The sequence below is a fragment of the Colobus angolensis genome, unplaced genomic scaffold (genome assembly GCF_000951035.1).
Source record: "Colobus angolensis palliatus isolate OR3802 unplaced genomic scaffold, Cang.pa_1.0 Scaffold257, whole genome shotgun sequence".
Lineage (NCBI taxonomy): Eukaryota > Metazoa > Chordata > Mammalia > Primates > Cercopithecidae > Colobus > Colobus angolensis.
The window spans coordinates 4,641,042-4,662,514 of NW_012115788.1; the positions used below are offsets into that span (position 1 = coordinate 4,641,042).

A 21,473-nucleotide genomic window follows, 5' to 3' on the forward strand; every position below is an offset into this window, starting at 1 on the left:
AGACAGAGTTTCAGGATGTTAGCCAGGATGTTCTCGATCTCCTGATCTCATGATCTGCCCACCTCAGCCTCCCAAAGTGCTGAGATTACAGGCGTGAGCCACTACAATGTCCCATTATGTTCATATAAAATAGAACTCTACCCACATTGTGCAAGACATAATAAGTTAGACCATTTTCATAAGCATTTGCTACTTCTGCTCCACATGGCAATGCCACAGTATCATGGAATACACTGTTTATCCATAGTCTTAATAGTTCTTATCTTTTCTTCATTGCATACTCCTTTGAGAAAAATGATGAATGTAAGGGAATGAAACATAAGGGAATGAAATCATGAGATAAAAATTAATGTCTCCTTGTTTTGACTTTAGCTAGACTTTTGGGAAAACTCAAGCCTTCTATTTGCCATCTAAACTTGTGCCAAGCAAAAGCATAGCCTTTCTTTCTCATTAATACTTCTAACCATTCTTTATGCTAGTTCTTTTGACGTCTGTTGCTTTTACAAAAATATCTCTGATTTTATTCCCTTCTCCAAGACAAAAGTTATCTACTTTAATGGAGTTTCTCCAGTAAACCTAAATTAAACAAATAAAAAATTCAGAAAGAATTTGGAGAAATTAAAGGGTGATGGGCAAGTAAGTTTTTTATCTACAAAATTAAAAACTATTTAACACCTTAAATGAAAATTCAGTTTCTGAAAGTGGTCATAAGAAGTGTATTGTGGAATGGCATGTAAGAGAAATTTCAGACAGGATTTCCCTAGTGCAAATCTCCTTTTGGTTTAGTTTTTATTAATCTACTTTTAGGGGTTTGATTTAGAAACATAAAATATTTAAATGAGATGAAAACATTAGCATATTAATTCCCTATTCTGTAATGCACAGTAGCAGTTAGTTCAGTAACCACATAAAATCTAAACACTCACTAAACATCGATTTCTCTCTTGTTCAGTTGGGATAGAAATTTTTTATTAAAATCTGACATGAGGAGTAAAAAAAAGAAATTTAGAAAATAAAAGAAGCAAAATAGTGAATTTCCTTTAAAAAAGAAAGGGAAAGAAGATGTTAGTGGATTAAGGCTGCCATACAAATAATAAAAAAGAAATAATTGTAGAATCAGCCAAGTTTTTAGAGATAGAAAAACCAGAAACAACTATAGTAAATAATCTTGATGGGAAGTGATCCACAAAGGAAAAAATAATTGAAAACAGTCTTCCTCTGAAAAGAGCAAACTAGCATTAAAGAAAAAACCAGAACTGTAGGTTTCCAGCTAACTGAAGTAGCTGCACAGATCCCATTTCTTTCATCCAGTTCCACTGTTCAAAGGTGTGTGTTTTGGGTGGGAAGACACAGAAAGAAAGAACGAGAGAGACTGTCAATCCACAGTTAAATGAGCCTTCTGTCATAGATACTAATGAGGAGAGGCATGCAGTGATACGTTATTGTTACTGCTACCATGGAGTTCATCTATTTGGGAAATGTATTTCTATACAAATGATACAATCTGAATCAGACTCTGAAGGAACCTTCATAAGGGTATTTGGGAGACTAGGAAAAGAAATGGTCGTGTCTTTTCTTCTAGTGTCTGACCTAGTGTCATCAGAGAAGGATTTAAGGAGAAGCTAAGATATGAGCTGGACCCCTAAGAAGAATAGAACTTGAGGCAGTCCAAGTTGGGGTGGACAAATAATGAAAAGAAGGATGAGATTTGAGAGGTAGTGAATATGTCAGTTTGACTGGATAGAGTTATCTGGATGCCAGAAGAGAGATTAAAAAATGAAACAGCTAAGTTGCGACTGGTTCGTGATAAGTCTGGTCAATCTGTAGAGAGATGAAATTCTGATTAAAATTAAAAATAATCTATGTACCTGTGTAGCCATCAATATGACTTATGTTCTATATCTCTGCTTTCTTGCTGCTGAAGAAAAATCAGCATTTTTCTGATTCCTTTTATGTCTATATGCTTGGATGAGGGACCTTTTTATATCTAAAGTGCCCAATCTTTAAAAATGCCATTTTCCCAGAGAATCGCTTGAACCCGGGAGGCGGAGGTTGCAGTGAGCCAAGATCGCACCACTGCACTGCAGCCCTGGTGACAGTGTGAGACTCTGTCCCAAAAAAAAAAAAAAAAAATGCCATTTGGTGTTTCTCCCAAATGAAATTTTACCGTGGCACAAACATCACATAAATTTAGAATGCTAAATGAACCTGTGTTCATGAGAGCAGGGTAAGCCTCCTCCTTTGTAATGCTCCCTTTCAGGTCGGCAAGTTGATCAAAGAAGCTGCTGGGAAAAGCAACCTGAAGAGGGTGACCCTGGAGCTCGGAGGAAAGAGCCCTTGCATTGTGTTAGCTGATGCTGACTGTGAGTAGAAGCCACTTTGTTAACTTTTCATCCTTCATCGTTTTTGGTGTCTGATAATGCCAAAAGTGAACTTGAACTTTCAAAAAAAAAAAAAAAAGCGTTTGCTTCTAACATCAAAGTGTAAGGAATTAGAGTCCAGAATTACTCTTGAAAATCTCTTAAATCATCCTAAAGTTATAACACATAGATAATAGGCATAATGTCTTCCTGGTTTAGAATAGATTGCTATTTCCTCAGCTGAACCCTAGATAATGTAAACATTTTGCATTTAAGTGCCATCGTGTATTTTTAAAATCCTGTATCAGTGGTTATTAACATTTCATTGAGTTAATGACATACTTCAGAATGGGACTTGGATTGAAACCAACTGAGAAGATAGCAGTTTCACATTTGCCCTCTCCCTTCACTCTGGGTCATACACTCATTAAATGAAATGACGAGAAGAAAATTATACCTAAAATTTAAATATTTTTTCTAGTAAGTATAGTGAAGTTTATGTATATTAAACCTACAAATTTGATGTAACTCCACTATATAATATTTTAGGTTCATTCTGATTATATTACCAAGTAGAATCTCCCAATTATTTCCTAAATAGAAGTTAATTAGGAGAAATGCATGGTCAAACATTCTTTTTACTTTCACAACTGCATAATCTGTTTGAGGCTGTAAGTACAAGTGGTTCATGGAATTAGCCTATGTTGCTGTTTTGATCTTAATTGAAGTATTTTAGAACATACTACATTATGAAATAGTCTATAAACATGACAGTTTCTAATTTTACTAAGACTGTCTGTAAACTGCTTCTGCTACAATTTAAGCAGATGTAATTAGTTCACAAAATAAATAATAATAATAACCAGTTGCTATAACATTGAATTGAATCTTCAGCATTTAGAAAATTAAAATACAAAGAAAATTTTATTCTTGTTTAGAGTCTACTAATGAAGCAACCTATTTCTTCCTTTTAATGCACCTTTTATCACCTAAAATAAATAAGAGTTTATAGGCACATATGAAATAATACAGTATACTTTAGATAAATTTTGAAAATGTCTTTGCTAGAATAAAATCAAAAGGTGAGTGAGTGATTCTAAGTTTAGTGTTTTTTGCTATTTTTTAGTTATTTTTATTTTGTTTTTCTTTCCCACAAAGATCACATGGCACTCTATTGAGTAGAGTATTTAAGAATCTTTTGAAATTATTTAATTCAATAGAAATGTCAGGTTTATTTATTATCTGTTTAAAATCTGGGGCCTGAAAGAAATAATCTCAGTCATCTAATTGTATAAGTGGAGATATTTATATAAATCATTTCCAATGAGATTTGATCTCCTGATGAAATCTACATTCTTAGTGATGTCCATATTAAAGTTGTAATAGTAACCACTATTTTTTCAGATTCTGTATGTTGCTCTTTTTTCCATGGTAAATGGAGGATCAGAAAGATTAATTTGCCACCTGGCTGGTAGGAGGCAAACTATATGGAACCCATGTCTGACTCTACCACTTATAATTTTTCTTTATCTCCATGTGCGTCTGAGCAATATATACAATACATAATTTTTAGAAAGTATATCTTTAATGTGAATGTCTTCTTTGCAGTGGACAATGCTGTTGAATTTGCACACCATGGGGTATTCTACCACCAGGGCCAGTGTTGTATAGCCGCATCCAGGATTTTTGTGGAAGAATCAATTTATGATGAGTTTGTTCGAAGGAGTGTTGAGCGGGCTAAGAAGTATATCCTTGGAAATCCTCTGACCCCAGGAGTCACTCAAGGCCCTCAGGTAAGTATAAAATAGAAAGGATAGCATTTTCAGGGCACAGGAATAAAGTATCCTCTGTAGACCTAGACTTTATTGAATAAGATTACTTCCTATCTGCACACCTTCCTAGGTAACAATGCTGTGCCAGTTTGGTGATTAAAAGCAATCTAACTCCCAATGATAATGGAACCATCCTGTTTTTGTGTTGCCCAGTTTTCATCCTAGAAACAGTTTACCAGTCATGCTGGGAATTAAATACATGAGGAAAAATAACAAATGTTCTAATTTTTTTACTTTCCTCAATCTGCACACCTCTTGATTCCTATATACAGTTTTCTGTCCGCTTTGAAGTTCTTATACCTTCCTACCGTTTTTTCCTCCTCAATCCTTCATCTCAGCTGCCATCCTAAATCCTCTGCAAGTCATCAGTTACTCTGAGTCCCTAATGGCAGTATGGGGTCCTAAAAGGTCCTGAGTTTCCTTTGTGGCAAACTTTATTTCAGTTGTTAAAGCCCAATTATTCCCCTAGGCACTCAGTTTTCTTTGTTTGTTTAAGCTTCTGGATCTTTGGTTGTGAATTTCTTCCTGCCCTTTGGGGTCTTGTTCTAGAGCAGTGATTCTAAACTAGGGGCAATTTTGCTCCCTTGCCCAGGGAACATTTGGCAATGTTTAGGGACATTTTAAGTTGTCATTACCTTGGTGAGAAGGGATGGCTCTACAGGGATCTAGTGAGTAGAGGCCAGAGATGCTGCTAAACATCCTGCATGTACAGGACAGCCCCATGACAAAGAATTATCTGGCCCAAAGCTCCAACAGGACTACTGCCGAGAAGTCCTGCTCTGGAGTCTAGACATTAAGCTTAGAGGCTCTATTCTTTCACAATAAAGGTGTTATGCTGTTGCGTGCTGTTAATTTGAAACCAAACACTATTCTTGACTCATTCACTAAGCCAAAAGTAAATTCAATTAACTAAAAGTTAGTGAATGTTGCTATCAGCTAAAACTTGAGATAGGTACCTCGCAATGCCAAAAGGAACAAAGAGGACTTGATCCCGGACCTCATGGAGTTTACAGTCTAAGTAAGTTGCACAGTCTTGGATTTTCCTGTTCATCTCAAGACATCCAACTACGAAAATCTTAGGACTTAGGCAGTGCTACATATTGAAATCTAAAAGCCCTAAAAGAACTGGCAAGTGAGGTAATACTTTGTTTTATCTTAATCCCATTATATTTTGTATTTGTCTTTGAGTTTAGTGAGTATGTAAAAGTAGTTGCCTTTTTTTCATATTTGGTATATGGATGCCAAGAGACGTCTTCAAATCAATTTTGACTTGGTCTCCCATTTCAAAAGAGGATGGAATTCTAAGTTTTTTCTTGTGATTATTTTTTTCTCTAAATATCTATTTATCTATCTAAAAGTGAAGCACTTTTCTTGTTTTATTGGTGGATTGGTAGATGATTGATTAAACAGATAGATCTGAAGAGAAGAGAGAATACCTAAGATACCTAATTGTTGGGCAGTACTTTCCTCCATTAGGACATCTTCACAATTCAACCAAAGACTCAAAAATTGAGCTGGAAGACCTCATTGGTTTTAAGCTAAGGAAATTAAAAGAGACTTAAAAATGCCTATTTGTAAGATTCTAAAGTAAATAATCCAGTGATCTGATTAATATAAGAATTTAGTTTCTATAAATGAATAGAATCCAGTGATCTGATTAATGTAAGAATTTAGTTTCTATAAATGAATAAATTTTTATCACAAGTTGCATTGAGTCAGTAGGATAAGTAGGTATGTTAGAATTTGGAGAAACAAGACTAAAAAGCTCTGGGCTCCTTTACCATTAAATATTCATCTGTTGTTAGGAGAAAGAACTTATGCAAACTCATTCACTAAGCTTTAGCCTATTGCCTCATCCAGGGGTGGTTGAGCGAACTGAGGCTTTTAAATACAATTATACAATCTTCCTCATTAAATATAGCATCAAAACGGTTATAGAAAAAATAATGGTCAAAGAAATTTGTTTTGGGGAAAAAAATTAAAGTTAAAAAAATTTGAAGATTACAAACTTAAAGTATTTGGGGGTTAGAGCAATTACAAAATACATATGTATACTTTGTATATTTGTATTATATCTGTGCATTCATGTGTGTATATTTTTTCATATTTCAAGTGATTTTCCTATTTGATTTTGTAGAAAAAAAAGTATTGTCTTAAACTTGGAAAAATTAGTATTTTCATTTGAAAAAGAAATTGTGATATCCACATAAACTGTATTAAAATTATCACAGAATAGCACCTTATAATAATGTGGAAAGATGGACTTTTGAGTTACAGGCTGGATTTAAAATCCAACGTCCCTGAAACGATTGTCTTATGTGTAGAACGGGCATAGAAACCTCAATCTTCTGCAGTGCAATTGGATAATCTATAAAATGCATCCATCAGAGTGCCTGGTCCACATGCTCAAATGTCTAGTAAATAAATAAAAATTACATGCTTCCATTTATACCTATGGTGACAATTATCATACAGATCAATGACTTCTATATCTATTCATTGCTTTTGTTGATACATGGTTTCTGAATAATTTTAGAACATCTAAGTGCTTTTTCCCAATTCATCTTCTTTAACCCATTAAGCCTAAGGAATTAAAGAATTTACCCATTGAAACACATTAAAATATTTCCTTTGAGACTGCTACAATATCATGACCTACCTATTACATTTCATAAACTAGCCCATAGGCCAATGGCCCACACATAAAAGAGCCCCAGCTACATCCTAGCATTATTGAACAGTCCCTGGTGTCCAGAAAGAAGGTCAAGTTTATATATCGTCAATCTGATGCCTTCTGAAGAAAGTCTGTATTTGTGGTGAATCAAAATTAGCCAGATAAAACTGACCAGTCCCTAAGTAGAGCTTAATTTTTTGTTTGTAGTCCCAAGCTCCATCACAGTGTTCCTCAGTCTTTCCTGTGCCTGGGGATTCAGTAGATCTGAGGTGGGGTCAAAGAAGCACATTTGGCTACCAAATGATGCCACAGCTGCTGGTTGTAGGACCACATTGTCACTAGCAAGGCACGGAAGTGTGAAGGCCTGTAGTTTTATAAGTTAGTGACCATCTAAGTTTTCCAACAAATAAGTCTTTTCAGCCCTTTTCTCCAGTATGTATGCAGGGATTGGACTGGCACTGGTTATTCAATGTGGTCACAGGCAGGAAAACATGATGACTTGGGAAATATATCTTGAAATAAAAACCAAATATCATGATGTTGAGGACATAGTCAGATTAATATGTTCTAATAAGACAGAAAGCTTTATGTGGAGGTACATGGACCCTTGACTATTTATTGAGAAACTAGAATATCTTACCCAGGCAGAATTTATCTCACCCCACCCCTTATTCTGCTACTATTCAACCTATATAGTAATTTAAATATTTCTTCTTAACACTACAAGTTCCTTAATCTGCTAGAAATGAACGAATATTTTCCTTCTGGGATATTATATTAAGTATTGCACTAAAGACCATTGAGCAACATTGTACCAAATATTGTGCCAAATTTTAGAAAATAGTTTCTAGTTTCAAACAGTGCTTAATCTAGTTAGATATGGGGGCTGGACTGTGTCCAATTAGAAATAACTTTATGGAAGCCTTTTCTTGGCTTTGGAAGATAGAGAAGATTTGCAGAATCAGAGAAAGTGAAACATAAAATTTTCAAGTAGTGGGAAGTTAAACCTACAAGAGCTTCCACCCTCCAACCCATCTTAGCTCCTAGATCTCCTGTTTTTCCTTTAATCCTTAACCCCTGCTACACCTGAGATAGGCAGCCCTCAGCAGTGACTTGGAATCCAAGAGTCACCCAGTCATTCAACATCACAAAATAGAAATTGAGACAAAAATTAGCCCCTGATTTCAGTGCTTGAAGGAAAGGTATGTGTTCCTGGAGTTCACAACCACAACTCTGAACTCATTTATTTTCCTTTTTAAAATAGTGTTTAAATAAAGACCATTTAACTTCTGTAATACCTGGCATCTATTTAGATGTGGCTCATTTAATAAAGCAGGATGGTGACATTCAGGACAGGCCAGAATTCGAAGCAAACCTACCTACTGTCCCAGTGGGACCAGAACTGGGAAGGGTGCCCAGACTATGGTCAGAATGGGATCTCCAAGGACATCAGACAGGTCAGACGGGGTGATTCAGAAATGGGGAGATCAAAGAGAGGCTCGAGAATCTTCTAAGAACAGTCTTAAAGCATCTGTTTCCCAACAGATCTAATTAAACCCAGTATCAAAGTTCTCTTTTTCTCTTTTCCCTCCTTTCATTTCAGCCAGGACAATAGTTTCCAGGTAAATGTATTCAGATTAACAGGCATTTCTACCAGAGAGAATAAATGATGATTGTGTAAAAAGTTTTTATGTGTTTGCAGTGCTGAATGCTTTTCCTATATAACTATAAAACAAATGTTAAATACAAATATCTATCTTTAAGAGATTTTTCCCTAAAAAGTCATGAGAAGAAAATGTATCCAAAGAATGAATCTGAGCCTCTGTTAGCTGTTTTGATTCAATATCTGGTTTAATTGCAATATTTTAGCATTTTGAAGCCTTTGTTAACAGGCCCAGTAATGTGTTATCTTTACAAGTGACTACGTTTTTTCTTTTCATGTGATATTTTTCAAATAGATTGACAAGGAACAATATGATAAAATACTTGACCTCATTGAGAGTGGGAAGAAAGAAGGGGCCAAACTGGAATGTGGAGGAGGCCCGTGGGGGAATAAAGGCTACTTTGTCCAGCCCACAGTGTTCTCTAATGTTACAGATGAGATGCGCATTGCCAAAGAGGAGGTAAATGGTTTCATTCTGTTCTGTTCTTTTCGTTGCCATGTTTCGTCTGTATGTGTGTATACAAGTGTCCGTTTAAAATTCCCAGCACTTTGGAACATCTTTCTCTGTCAATGTTACTCTTTATTCTGTTCTTGATAGAGATTTAAGTTATTTGTGATAGAGACTAAAAAATACTAAGGGATCCATGGGGCCAGCCACAATTGTCCAGCCAACACAGTTCTGAATGCTTAACAATTTTTAGGTGCTGCATTCACAACTTTAAAAAAAATGAAAAAGAATCCTGTCATTTGCAGCAACAACCTGGAAAATTTATACTCCATGAAATATGACAGGCGTCAAAGGACAAATACTGCATTATCTCACTTATATGAGGGATCTCAAAGAGTAGAACTCATAGAAGCAGAGATTGGAATGGTGGTTACCAGAGGCTTGAGGGAGTGGAGGATGAGGGTTGGGAAATGTTGGTCAAAGGATTCAAAATTTCAATTAGGAGGAATAAGTTCAAGAGAGTTATCATAAATATCCTGACTGTAATTAATAACAATGTATTGTACACTTGAATATTGCTAGAGAGTCAATTTTAAGTGTTCTCACCACAAAAGAGATAATTATATAGGTTCTACTTTCTGGTTCCATGTTTGCCCTATAGCCTTTTTCTACATAACAGCCATCCACGTATTTGAAAACAGCATTTGTCTCCTCTATCACTCCCTACCTTCTATGTGCTCTTGGTCCTTTCATTCTTGCATATCTTGATTAACACCAGATAAGAGGTGGAAAACAATCTTCAATTAAGGAAACATTTATTGTGTTCCTATAATAGATTAATATATAGGAGAACAGCTAGCTTGCTACTTCAAAGTAGGAGCCTGGAGCTATGTGCTGTGTTCAATTAAAATTATGTAAAATATGAACACATTTGTTAGAGTAGCAGCTGTGTATATGGTTCCTACATTCAAATATGATTCAATTTATAATGTGCAATTAAGATTTGCACTCAACCTCTATTGAACAGTAGCCCCTCCCTTCTGACACTTAAATCAGTGGTGAACACCAGAAAACCATTTGTCATTTCTGATTTTTGTCTCCCTTCATTCACATTTCCCAGAACATTCTGGTAATTTCAGAGGAGTCTTTATTTGATCTTAATAGATCAAATACAGGAGCTATATGGAAACATTTTTTCCATATGGAAATACAGGAGCTTAATTTTAAAGAGAAAATCCAATTGTTTTTCTTCTACCTGAGGCTGAGATACAGGGTGAATTGATTTTGGGCTGCAGTAACCAGGGACTTAGTGAAAGCAAAAGAGTAATTTAGGCTAGAGTAAGCAAATTGTGATTTTTGTTTTCTGTCCTGCAGTTATAGCCATTACCAATGAACTCCTGCTTTGATGAGAATAGGATGGGTTAGAATGTATAAGCTCTTGCAGTAATGAACAATTCTGTTTAATATATTTAAGTTGCCTAAGACTTTGCTACAGAGTAGACTAGAAATTCATGATGTTTACCTAACTTGGCTAATTATGAAAAGTAATTAGTAATTATTCTACTGAGTATAGTAGAATAGTTAATATTTTACCAGTGGCATACAGGTGTTTAAAGCATTATTATTATCAATCATTGCCTATTCATTTATCCAGTAGATTGCTTTCTGGGGCTTGTAATTATATGTAGTGACTTGGAAGATAAGAAAAACTAGAGAGTGAATTTAAAATACTCCCAAGTGAAAAAGAAATTCTGAAGTTAATGATTTGTTGCACAATCATAAGTTCTTGAAAGCTTAATTCCAACATCTAGAAACTTAATATTGCCTTAATTATTTGTACCCTTTCTTCTTCCAAAGGAAATTTAACAACTGATAGTTAAACTGAAAGTTAACTATCTGTTTTCACCTACCATTTTTACAGTTAACTATTTGGATTCTCACACATAGGTTTGAGATGAGCAACAAAATCTTAATCAATTTAGGATAGTGTACAGGAAAAAAAATCTACAATATCATTTTTCATTTTAACCTATTATTTTTACTTATTTATTTCTTGTGGTATAGATTTTTGGACCAGTGCAGCAAATCATGAAGTTTAAATCTTTAGATGATGTGATCAAAAGAGCAAACAATACTTTCTATGGCTTATCAGCAGGAGTCTTTACCAAAGACATTGATAAAGCCGTAACAATCTCCTCTGCTCTGCAGGCAGGAACAGTGTGGTAAGTCCAACCTAAGTAATGTAGTCTTTTCAGTAATAACCACATTAACAGATCACTACCTTGAACCTTTTCAGACTTGGATTTTTCATTTGGAATTACCTATCCTTCTCTAGAAAAGCAGTTGCTGCCTTGAAAAACAAACAACAGGCTGGGCGCGGTGGCTCACGTCTGTAATCCCAGCAGTTTGGGAGACTGAGGCGGGTGGATCACCTGAGGTCAGGAGTTTGAGACCAGCCTGGCCAACATGGTGAAACACCATGTCTACTAAAAAAAAACAAAAAGTAGCTGGGTGTGGTACCTGTAATCCCAGCTACGTGGAGGATGAGGCAGGAGAATTTCTTGAGCCCGGGAGGCGGAGGTTGTGGTTGCAGTGAGCAGTGATCATACCATTGTATTGTACTCTAGCCTCGGCAACAAGAGCAAAACTCTGTCTCAAAAAAAAAAAAAGAAAAAGAAAAAAAAAAACTTTATTGGAAGAACTTTAGGGAGGATATTTTCTTTAACTTTATCTAGCTTCTTGAAATTGCTTACCAAAAATATTGTATTGATGTTTGGTTAACACAATATAAGAACTGCTAAGTAATTTCTGGGCACTTGGTACTATGCTGTATACAGGGAGGTAAAAGAATAAGTTCTGTTTAACCAATAAACAATACTTACTTGGTACCCTTGTATATGCAAATATTTAATTCTTATATCAGCCTTCTTACTCTAGGATTATTACAGATAATTGAAGTTATTTTTAAAAAATTGAATTTTGAAGATCCCCTCCCTCTCCCATTTTTGACTTAGTCTATATCTCTTATTTTTATACTTTAAGCAAGAGGATATAAACATGAAGTCTATGCCTCTCAAACTGTTGCATTCTGTACTCAACCATCAGTCTCTAGGCTGTCTTTGGTCACTTTGGCCCCATTAGCCTCATTTTGGCCCCTCAGTCCTGGCAATAGTCCAAGGTTATTTTCCTTCCCAACACTAAGTCACACCTAGATCAGACCTATGCAGTATTTTTCTTTCTCTCTTTTCTTTCTTTCTTTCCCTTTCTTTCTTTCTTTCTTTCCTTCTTCTTTTTCTTTCTTTCTTTCCCTTTCTTTCTTTCCTTCTTCTTTTTCTTTCTTTCTCTCTTTCTTTCCTTCTTTCTTTCTTTTCTTTCTCTCTCTTTCTTTCTTTCTTTCTTTCGTTCTCTCTCTCTTTCTCTCTCCTTCTCTCTTTCTCTCTCTTTCTCTTTCTCTATTTATCTATTTATTTATTTATTTATTTATTTGATGGAGTCTCACTCTGTCACCCAGGCTGGAGTGCAGTGGTGTGATATTGGGTCACTGCAACCTCTGCCTCCTGGGTTCAAGTGATTCTCCTGCCTCAGCCTCCCATGTAGCTGGGACTACAGACATGCACCACCAAACCCAGCTAATCTTTGTATTTTGCTTTATTCTTTTTTTAGTAGAGATGGGGTTTCACCATGTTGACCAGGCTGGTCTCGAACTCCTGACCTCAAGTGATCCACCCGCCTTGGCCTCCCAAAGGGCTAGGATTACAGGCCTGAGCCACCATGCTGGCCTGGACCTATACAATATTCTAAGGCTGTGGTTCTCAGCCCTGGCTGTTCGTTAGAATAATCTCGGGGGCTTTAAAAATGTATAAACAGATTTGGGGCAGGGGAGGGTGTACATTAACACAAATTATATCAATGCTATAGTTTGAATTTCTCCTCCAAAACTCATGTGGCAATTTAATTGCCATTGTAACAGCAATAAGAAGTGGGCCTAATGGGAGACTCTTAAATAAAATTCAGCAAGTTCTTCTTGAATAGTCAATATAGCTAGTGATAAATATAGAATTTGCCTATGATAAAAGCATTAATAAAATTCAGCATAGTTACTGTGTGTATGTATATTATCGCCATTTACTGAAGATATATATACCAAGTACTACAACAGGAATACGCTTCATGCAATCTTACGCATACCTTGAAACAATCCTGTTAAATATTATCATCTCCACTTTACACATGAGGAAACACTTGCTTACAGATGACAGATAACATTTTGAACTCAAAGTTTTTGCCGAGTGAACATTTCTCAGTTCTCTGTTAATTCAGAGTAAAAACAGTTTCATTTCTAGTCTACAGTAAAATGAGCAAACTTATTCTCTGCACTTTTTAACAAAGACAAATTTCAGGTTTTGTATTTTCGACTAGCAGAATGTTCCATGCTTGCTTGATGAAGCTTGTTATGACATCACCCCACTGAGGGTCTTGGGAATCCCCAATCAGGAATTTCCTCTATTAGGAAAAGCAGAGGGGACCATCTTGTTACTATATATCCTAGAAGATAATAATTTTCTGGCATTGTCCCAGACCTAATAGCTGCTTGGTGTTTTCAGGAAAATTATTGAACTCCAGAGTTGCAGTAATTTTACTCATAATTTCAAAGTAGGTATTTGATTTTGCAATTTAAAGGGCAGTTAAACAAATCTGAGACAATACTGCCTTTTATAAGTGTAAATTTATTAAAGGAATTATCCCTCCAGGATGAGAGACATAATTAAGAACTCTACGGTCCAGTGAGAATGTGGAACTTTGGAAACTGGGATAGTGTTTTAACAAAGAAAACATCTGAATGTTAATCTCACGATAAAAGTAATGACCAAAGTCTTCAAAGTATAATACAATTTATCTGGAAGCCACCCTGGCTTTTTTGTTTGTTTGATTGATTGGTTGGTTTTCTAAATTTTTTTGTAGAGGCAAGGGTTTGCTGTGTTCCCCAGGCTGGTCTCGAACTCTTGGGCTCAAGTGATCCTCCTGCCTCAGTCTCCAGCTACTAACTCAGGCTCTGGAAGCCACATTGTTGTCCACCTATTAAAATAGCATGAAGGGAGAGAAAAGTATAAACATAAATCTCCTTTCAAAAGTGTTTTTCTCTTGTGTATAATGAGAATCATGTACATAATTAGATTTTGCTAACTTTGGCCACCAGTAAATTTAAAGCTAAACATATTGTTTATGGTCTGCAAAACTGCATTCTAATTTTCCCTATCTTGATCTTCTATTGTAATTTTTTGTTGGACTCTAATTACTCCCATTCATGTAATTATGTTTGTTTATACAAGTATCTTTAAACACTTTATGAAACATGACAGGGAATAAATAATAATTAAACCCAACTCCTGGTAAGGCCTCTGTTTAGCAATTTATTTAACCAATTAATGGGGAAAAATTAACTGAGTAATATGATACATATTACAGTTGCAAAAGAAAATTGATTCTAGCCTGTTAAGTACAGAAACATCAAGAGAATTACAAGCTGATCCATATATAGGCAGTAATGAATACCGATCCAACAACTACTAGCTTCTAGCAAACCATATCCTTCCCCCTACAGCATAGTGACTATTCTATCTTTTGTAAATTCAGACTACCACTTCTCAGGGACACAATGTATGACCAAAATGGCTGTCCACATATGCAGTCGCACTATTCTATTTGTTTCTAGGTAGTGTGTATCCATATATGTCTGCATTCTAATTTATCACGCTGCTTTTTATATCAAGATGAGTATGTTACATTGAAATTAATGGAGTTCGTAAGGAGCTTTCTACATTTCTAAAACTGCCATAAAGGAGTTTTTTTTCACACATTAAGTGTTGTCTATAATGCACTTTTCTTTCTCTGCAGGGTGAATTGCTATGGCGTGGTAAGTGCCCAGTGTCCCTTTGGTGGATTCAAGATGTCTGGAAATGGACGAGAACTGTAAGAATAACGTTCTATTAAGATAAATATTTACATTTATGAAAATGATTTTCATTCCCAGGGAATTAACTCATAGTTTTCACCTTAAATAAAACCTGCCTCTGTTCTTTCCTGGAGATTCATAGCCCCAAATAGCTTATTAAATGTTGGATCTACTCCATAGTGCAAAAGGTGATTGCAGAAGGCAACATAATTTACTAAGTTCCTACTATATTTTAAGGACTATATTAAGCAACTTACATTGGTGATTGTAATGTTGCTTGCTTTTAAAATTGCTTGCTGTATATATGAATGTAATCCATTTGGGAAACATTTCCAGAAAAGAGGTGGAAGCTATGAATTGGTGATTGTAAGAAAGGTGTAAATGTAAACACTGTAGTTATTTGAATAACCCATTTAAATAAGTAAATTAGGTGACTTATGTAAAGGAAATTTCAGTGTAAGAGGAATGATTCCCATTTATTGAGATATTATTGATGTAGACTTTAAAATTTTTAATTACCATAAGGAGTTATTTTTAGTACTAAAATTTAAACCTAAAATGAAATTTGAGGAAAACATGTTTTATAGTAGTGACTACTAGATTAAGATATTTATATATAAATGCATTTATGAAATTTCAATTACTTTTGAAACCAGGGTATATAGACTTTTTAAGAATGCACATATATATGTAAATACAGAAAGTAGTGGCAATATGCTTAGTTAATTCTAAGCAATTTTAGTCATTTTATTTCTTAAAACTTTTTATATGTATTAATGTAAACATTTATGAAGAAAAAATAGAAACCTTATAGTATCAAACATAGATTGTAAACTTGCTCGTTTTATGATTAGCAAGTAAAAATGTGTCTTTCTCAATTTCTAAACGCATTAAATAGTTGAGTACCCTACTCTAATGAATCAGCAAAATTATAAGGAAACAAATATCTCTGGGGAGTCAGTGAAATGGGAAAATTATAAAATGACCAGTCTACTTTCTTAATATGTTTTCATTCATTAAGCACTTGCTATGTGTAAGGTCCTAGGAACCCCGGAGACATGACACTGAGTTCCATCCTTTACATAACTGTGGTGGCAGGGGAAATATGTAAAAAGACATGCAAAATAACCTACATACACCATGAAATAAGTAGTAATACACTGGGTCTCCATATCCTATGGAGATAGAGAAACAATTGAAGTACAGAGCAAAGTATTGAAGAAAACCTAGACGCTACCAGAGTGTAAGAGTCAGGATGGCATCTCTCTAACCATCACTATTTTCATCTGTCAGACAAGGCCAAGGATTGTGAGTGTGGATAAGAGTGGAAGAAGCAAATAGATCTTTTAATCTCTATTCCATGCTTAAGATTCTGTAGTTCTGACCCCAGTGGAAATCCAGCGGTTGAAAACTTAATGGCAGTTGATGGAGAAGAAAACTTCTCTGAACAGAAGAGACGAAACTTCCTCTAGGGCAGAAAGCAAGTGTAGGATATCAATTAGCAGAGAAGAGGGCTTTCTTGCATGGAACATTACATGTTGTATGTTGAGGGGCTAGTTAATTTGGTTGATTGGTGTGGATTTATGGGGATGAAAAACATGATTTCAGAGTTACATATGATACAGATTAAGAAGTCCTGCACTTAAGAAATTTGGCTTAAATTTTATTAGTGGAGTAGTGAAAAGCCATGGATACATTTAGAATGTTGCTAAGGTAGAACGAAAGATTAGCTCATCAAAAATGCATAGCGTAGCTGAGAAAACATTACTGGTGTCTGACCAGCTGAATTTGATTCCTGATTCTGCCACTTGCCAGCCATGCACCCCAGTTCAAGCTACCTAACTTCTGAGCCTCTACTTTCTCGTATTTCATGGAGATGTTTCCATTCCACTTAACATGGAATGAGAGTTCTTGTGAGAGTTAAATGACATACTGAATATTAAATCCCTAGCCACATAACTGCCACAAAATGCAAATTCAACAAATGGGTTTCTTCCTTCCCTAGTTTCTTCTCTTTCTATTACTGGAGAATCTCTTGGCAAAACTAATTACTTTGTACAAAAAGTAAGAACAAAGTTGGATTTCTTTGAAGGGCAGTTGGTTCGTTGCTGGCCTGGTTATCTAACAACACATTTCACTGAGAACATTGAAGATAAAATAATCAAAAGGAATGCAGGACTAAAGTAGACCAAACATGTCAATTTTGTTGAACATAATTTGGTCAGACTTTAAGGTGAAGGCATAAAGAAATCAAATAAGAGGAGGACTGAAAACAGGAATCAACCATCAATAATTTCCTAAAAATCTAGAACGTGGGTATAGCTAATTTCTTTCAAATACAAACGACAAAGTTGTGTGTATTTTTTTTTTTTACTTCGAAAATTCAACTTGAGAATGCTATAGTTAAAGTCTACCTGAAACCAAATTTGGTGAACTTAATAAACAAGTCATTTGCTGCAAGATGTTCCAAGAGTTACAAGTTATTACTCAGGTGATGACCTCAAATGACTCCCAAGAGTTAATTTACAAATTTTCCTCAACAATAGAAAGACAGAATTGATCAGTTGAGAACAGCGTCCTCAAAGAGCCAAAAATGGTGTTATGTGGACCCCAGTGTGTTTGAAGCTGATACAGAGTATGCAAACCTTGATTTTCCATCTCTGACCGTAGTGTTGGCACTGGAATTAGTTAAAAGACAGAAATTTCTCCCTTTGTGTAATTGTACTCAGTTTCACTTAGGTTAGCATAGATCCTTTAAGACTTTGCTAGTATGCCATTTTAAACTTCATTGGCTCTCAGCACTTCACGTGATATTTTTTTCCTGCTGTTCCATAGAAAAGGGGAGCAAGGAAGTGTAAACTAATGGTTGTATAGTGAGAACACAAATGAATTTTTTTTTCTTGAGGATATTTACCAAGTCTGTTCAGCAAACAGTTCTTCTGTGCCTACTTAATTAGTGCCAGTCTCAATCCTGGGTACAGAGAGGAAATCAGATGTAATGTGGTACTAGTACCTTTTTTTTTTTTTTTTAACAGTGTGGACCCTGGAGAAGAAGCATAGGTTGATATCACTTGCAAGTTTATTACCAATAAACAAATCTATGTAAGGTTGAAAGGGCCTCTATGCCAGTATGCTTGTTTGTAATATTGGGTCACATTATTTCCAAACACTTATTACCAGTGCCAACTCAGGCTTCACTCGAGACCTACTAAATCAGAATCAGTACTTGAATAAGGTCCCAGGTGATTTGTACATTGAAGCTTTTAGAAGTATACAAACAGTAACTCACAGACACAGTAAGATGAAGAGAAATCCAAACAGTTATTTGGGGCTATGTCGTAGATACAGTATAGGCGTAGGAATCCTAAGGAGCAGGACATATTTCAGCCTGAATATGACAATAATCCCACTTATTACTCTCCTGAGAGCTTCAAGTGTCTATGTAACCCAAAACACAATGGAAAACCTATTGGTGAAAGTCATGGGTTGATTGATCTAATCCTGAGATAAAATACTTATTAAAATATTATCTTTTAATGGGTTTCAGACAGTTGAGGCTAAGCCCTTTAATTACTTTAAGGAACATGCTCACTGAAGCTTTTGAAAGGTATTTTCAAAAGCTTAATTGCCCAAGAAAATAATCAGTGTAAGAGTATTAGGTTTCCCAGCAGAAAATGATGTCTTCTACATACCTGTCTATATCACAAGAAGGGAGGGGTAAAAAAGGATCAAGATCTTATTCTTTTGTAAGCCTATATGTGCATGAGTGTTATGATTTTGAGACTACTCTTACATACATGTAATTTGATCCTTTCATCAAAACAATATAGAGAATAACTGAGCCCAGTCTTTTTAGTCATCTCTTCAACAAGGGGTAAATCAGTCAGTTTCTAAACCTGGTGGGAGGTCCCCATAAACCTGATAACAAGGTCCCAGAGTCCAAACTGATTGACTCGGGTTAATTCCTGATCATTTGGGTTGAACTTAAGAGTTATACAAGAAAATGGTGGGGGATAGAGGAGGTTGTATAAAGGGGAAAAACCCAGAACTACAAAAAAGCCCAAGGGCCTGAATTTAGACCAATCTATCATCTTCCTCCTCTTAAAAGAAAACAATTTAAAAAAAAAAAAAAAAAAACTTCAAAAAACAAAGGTCAGGTTTTTGTTTTGCCAAGAATCAAAAGATTTTGCTGAAACTACTGCTGCAAAATATTTTGTTTCAAGCCATGTTAGGGCACCTTAGACTAAACATGAAACCGTGTTCAATTTCTATCCCCTTCCCACTTCTGTGACAATCACACACGGTGAATACAAGCTCTACTCTAGTTCTACCGTAAAACTACAGCAAAACTGTAGAACTAGAGTAGAGCTTGTAGTGATCATATATTGCTACTTCTCCTCTTGTCCTATGTCTGTCTTATTTCAATCTAAACTAGAAATGACAAAATTCTTGTTGGGTTGAATTGTCTTTTGAGTAGTTGTAGAGCTTTTTGTTTTCTTTTCGTTTTTCCAAGATGACATTGTTGCATCTGCAGTTAGAGTTTTTAAAGTCAAGTAGAATAATGTCAAAAGGGGACTATTTCTGTGAGAAATCAACTGACAGTACATGATTATTTAAAATGAAAGTTTTAAAGAACATTTTCCCCACAAGGGAATCTGTGTAAGACCAGAAAGCTTACGATTGGCTAGCTACTATATGAGATGCTCTGTACACAAGAAATATTTTCTATTGTCCCTAGCCAGTAAAACAAGAACAAACTTGTACCAAACATGAACTATAGCTTATTTACACTGCTGTGCTAAACGGTGTTTGTGGGTATGTTTTCCTTCTCTCTAGGGGAGAGTACGGTTTCCATGAATACACAGAGGTCAAAACAGTCACGGTGAAAATCTCTCAGAAGAACTCATAAAGAAAATACAAGAATGGAGAGAAGCCCTTCAATAGCTAAGCATCTCCTACAGTCACTAATATAGTAGATTTTAAAGACAAAATTTTTCTTTTCTTGATTTTTTTAAACATAAGCTAAATCATATTAGTATTAATACTACCCATAGAAAACTTGACATGTAGCTTGTTCTGAAAGAATTATTTGCCTTCTGAAATGTGACCCCCAAGTCCTATCCTAAATAAAAAAGACAAATTTGGATGTATGATCTCTCTAGCTTTGCCATAGTTATGTGATTTTTCTTTATAGCTGCTTTTCCAGGATAATCATTTTATAGAAAGGGAACAGTTGCATTTAGCTTCTTTCCCTTAGCGACTCCTTGAAGTACTTAACATACATGTTAACTGCAGAGTAAATTGCTCTGTTCCCAGTAGTTATAAAGTCCTTGGACTGTTTTGAAAAGTTTCCTAGGATGTCATGTCTGCTTGTCAAATGAAATAATCCCTGTAATATGTAGCTGTAAACTGAATATAAAGCTTAATAAAAACAACCTTGCATGATTCTTGTTACTTTTGAATTTTTTAAGTACAAGTTTTGGTTACAGTGATTTCTTCTTGTCACTTAAAAACAGTATTAAACTGAGCATAAAGGTACATTTAAAAGTAAAAGTCTAATCCACCCATTCTCAAATGCCTAAAGAAACATGTTGTATTTTCCAGAAGAATTCTTGAAATCAATACATTTTATTTGAAATAGATGGCCTCAGTCCTTCAGTAAGCAATTATTGAGTTCCTACAAAGTTTTGGATGTGTTAAGTGTTGTAGAAAAGAGGTGAATAATGAGTGGTCCATTATCTGAAGATCTTTAATTTAGTGGTTAATAATGACACAATCCCTGTACCACAGAAAGGAGGAGTCATTTAAAAATGAGGATTTTACAAACTTGCAGTGACTTGCAGAAGTGGCCATGATGAAGGCTAACCGAGGGGATTGGGAATGGCCTCAGGTAGGAAATTTAACTGAGTATAAACCTTAATAGTGAGCAATTTTGCAATGAATAAAAGGGAAAGAGGTTCAACAAAATTTATTGGGACATGTTCCATTGAAAACAACATTTGGAAAAATTATATACAATATATTTTCCTCTCTTGGAATTTCAAATTGCACATCGGCAGCATATGATAGGTTCTGAGAAGTCCTACAACCTTTTTAGTTTTAATAGGGCCCTTTTTTTTCCAAATTAGCAGAGACCTTGCCTTCCCTCCCTCACCTACTCAGTTACCACCAATTAACATTAAGAAACCCATGCTGGGCTGGATACAGTGGCTCACTCCTGTAATCCCAGCACTGTGGGAGGCCACAGCAGGTGGATCAGCTGAGCCCAGGAGTTTGAGACCAGTCTGGGCAATGGGCGAAAACCCATCTTTATTTAAAAAAAAAAACACGCACACACACACGCATTAGCCGGGCATAGGGGCACATACCTGTGGTCCTACCTACTTGAGAGACTGAGGTAGGAGGATGACTTGAGCCTGTGAGGTCGAGGCTGCAGTGAGCCATGATCATACCACTGCACTCTAGCCTGGGTGACAGAGTGGGACCCTGTCTCAAAAAACAAAACAAAACAAACAAAAAAAAAAACCTTGCTGTCCTATGCGA

At 35.6% G+C, this 21,473-nt stretch overlaps 1 protein-coding gene across 3 annotated transcripts in view; it reads left to right on the forward strand.

Annotated features, from left to right (window-relative positions):
• Positions 1-20,376, forward strand: part of ALDH1A1 (aldehyde dehydrogenase 1 family, member A1) — a 105,142-nt gene extending 84,766 nt beyond the window's left edge. For all 3 annotated transcript variants that reach the window (XM_011947031.1, XM_011947029.1, XM_011947032.1), the window contains 6 exons: positions 2,261-2,363; positions 3,969-4,153; positions 8,825-8,989; positions 11,042-11,199; positions 14,873-14,947; positions 19,767-20,376. In XM_011947031.1, the coding sequence (XP_011802421.1) occupies positions 2,261-2,363; positions 3,969-4,153; positions 8,825-8,989; positions 11,042-11,199; positions 14,873-14,947; positions 19,767-19,839 (759 nt within the window). In that variant the 3' untranslated portion in view covers positions 19,840-20,376. The remainder of the gene's footprint in view (positions 1-2,260; positions 2,364-3,968; positions 4,154-8,824; positions 8,990-11,041; positions 11,200-14,872; positions 14,948-19,766) is intronic.
• Positions 20,377-21,473: the final 1,097 nt, after the last annotated feature.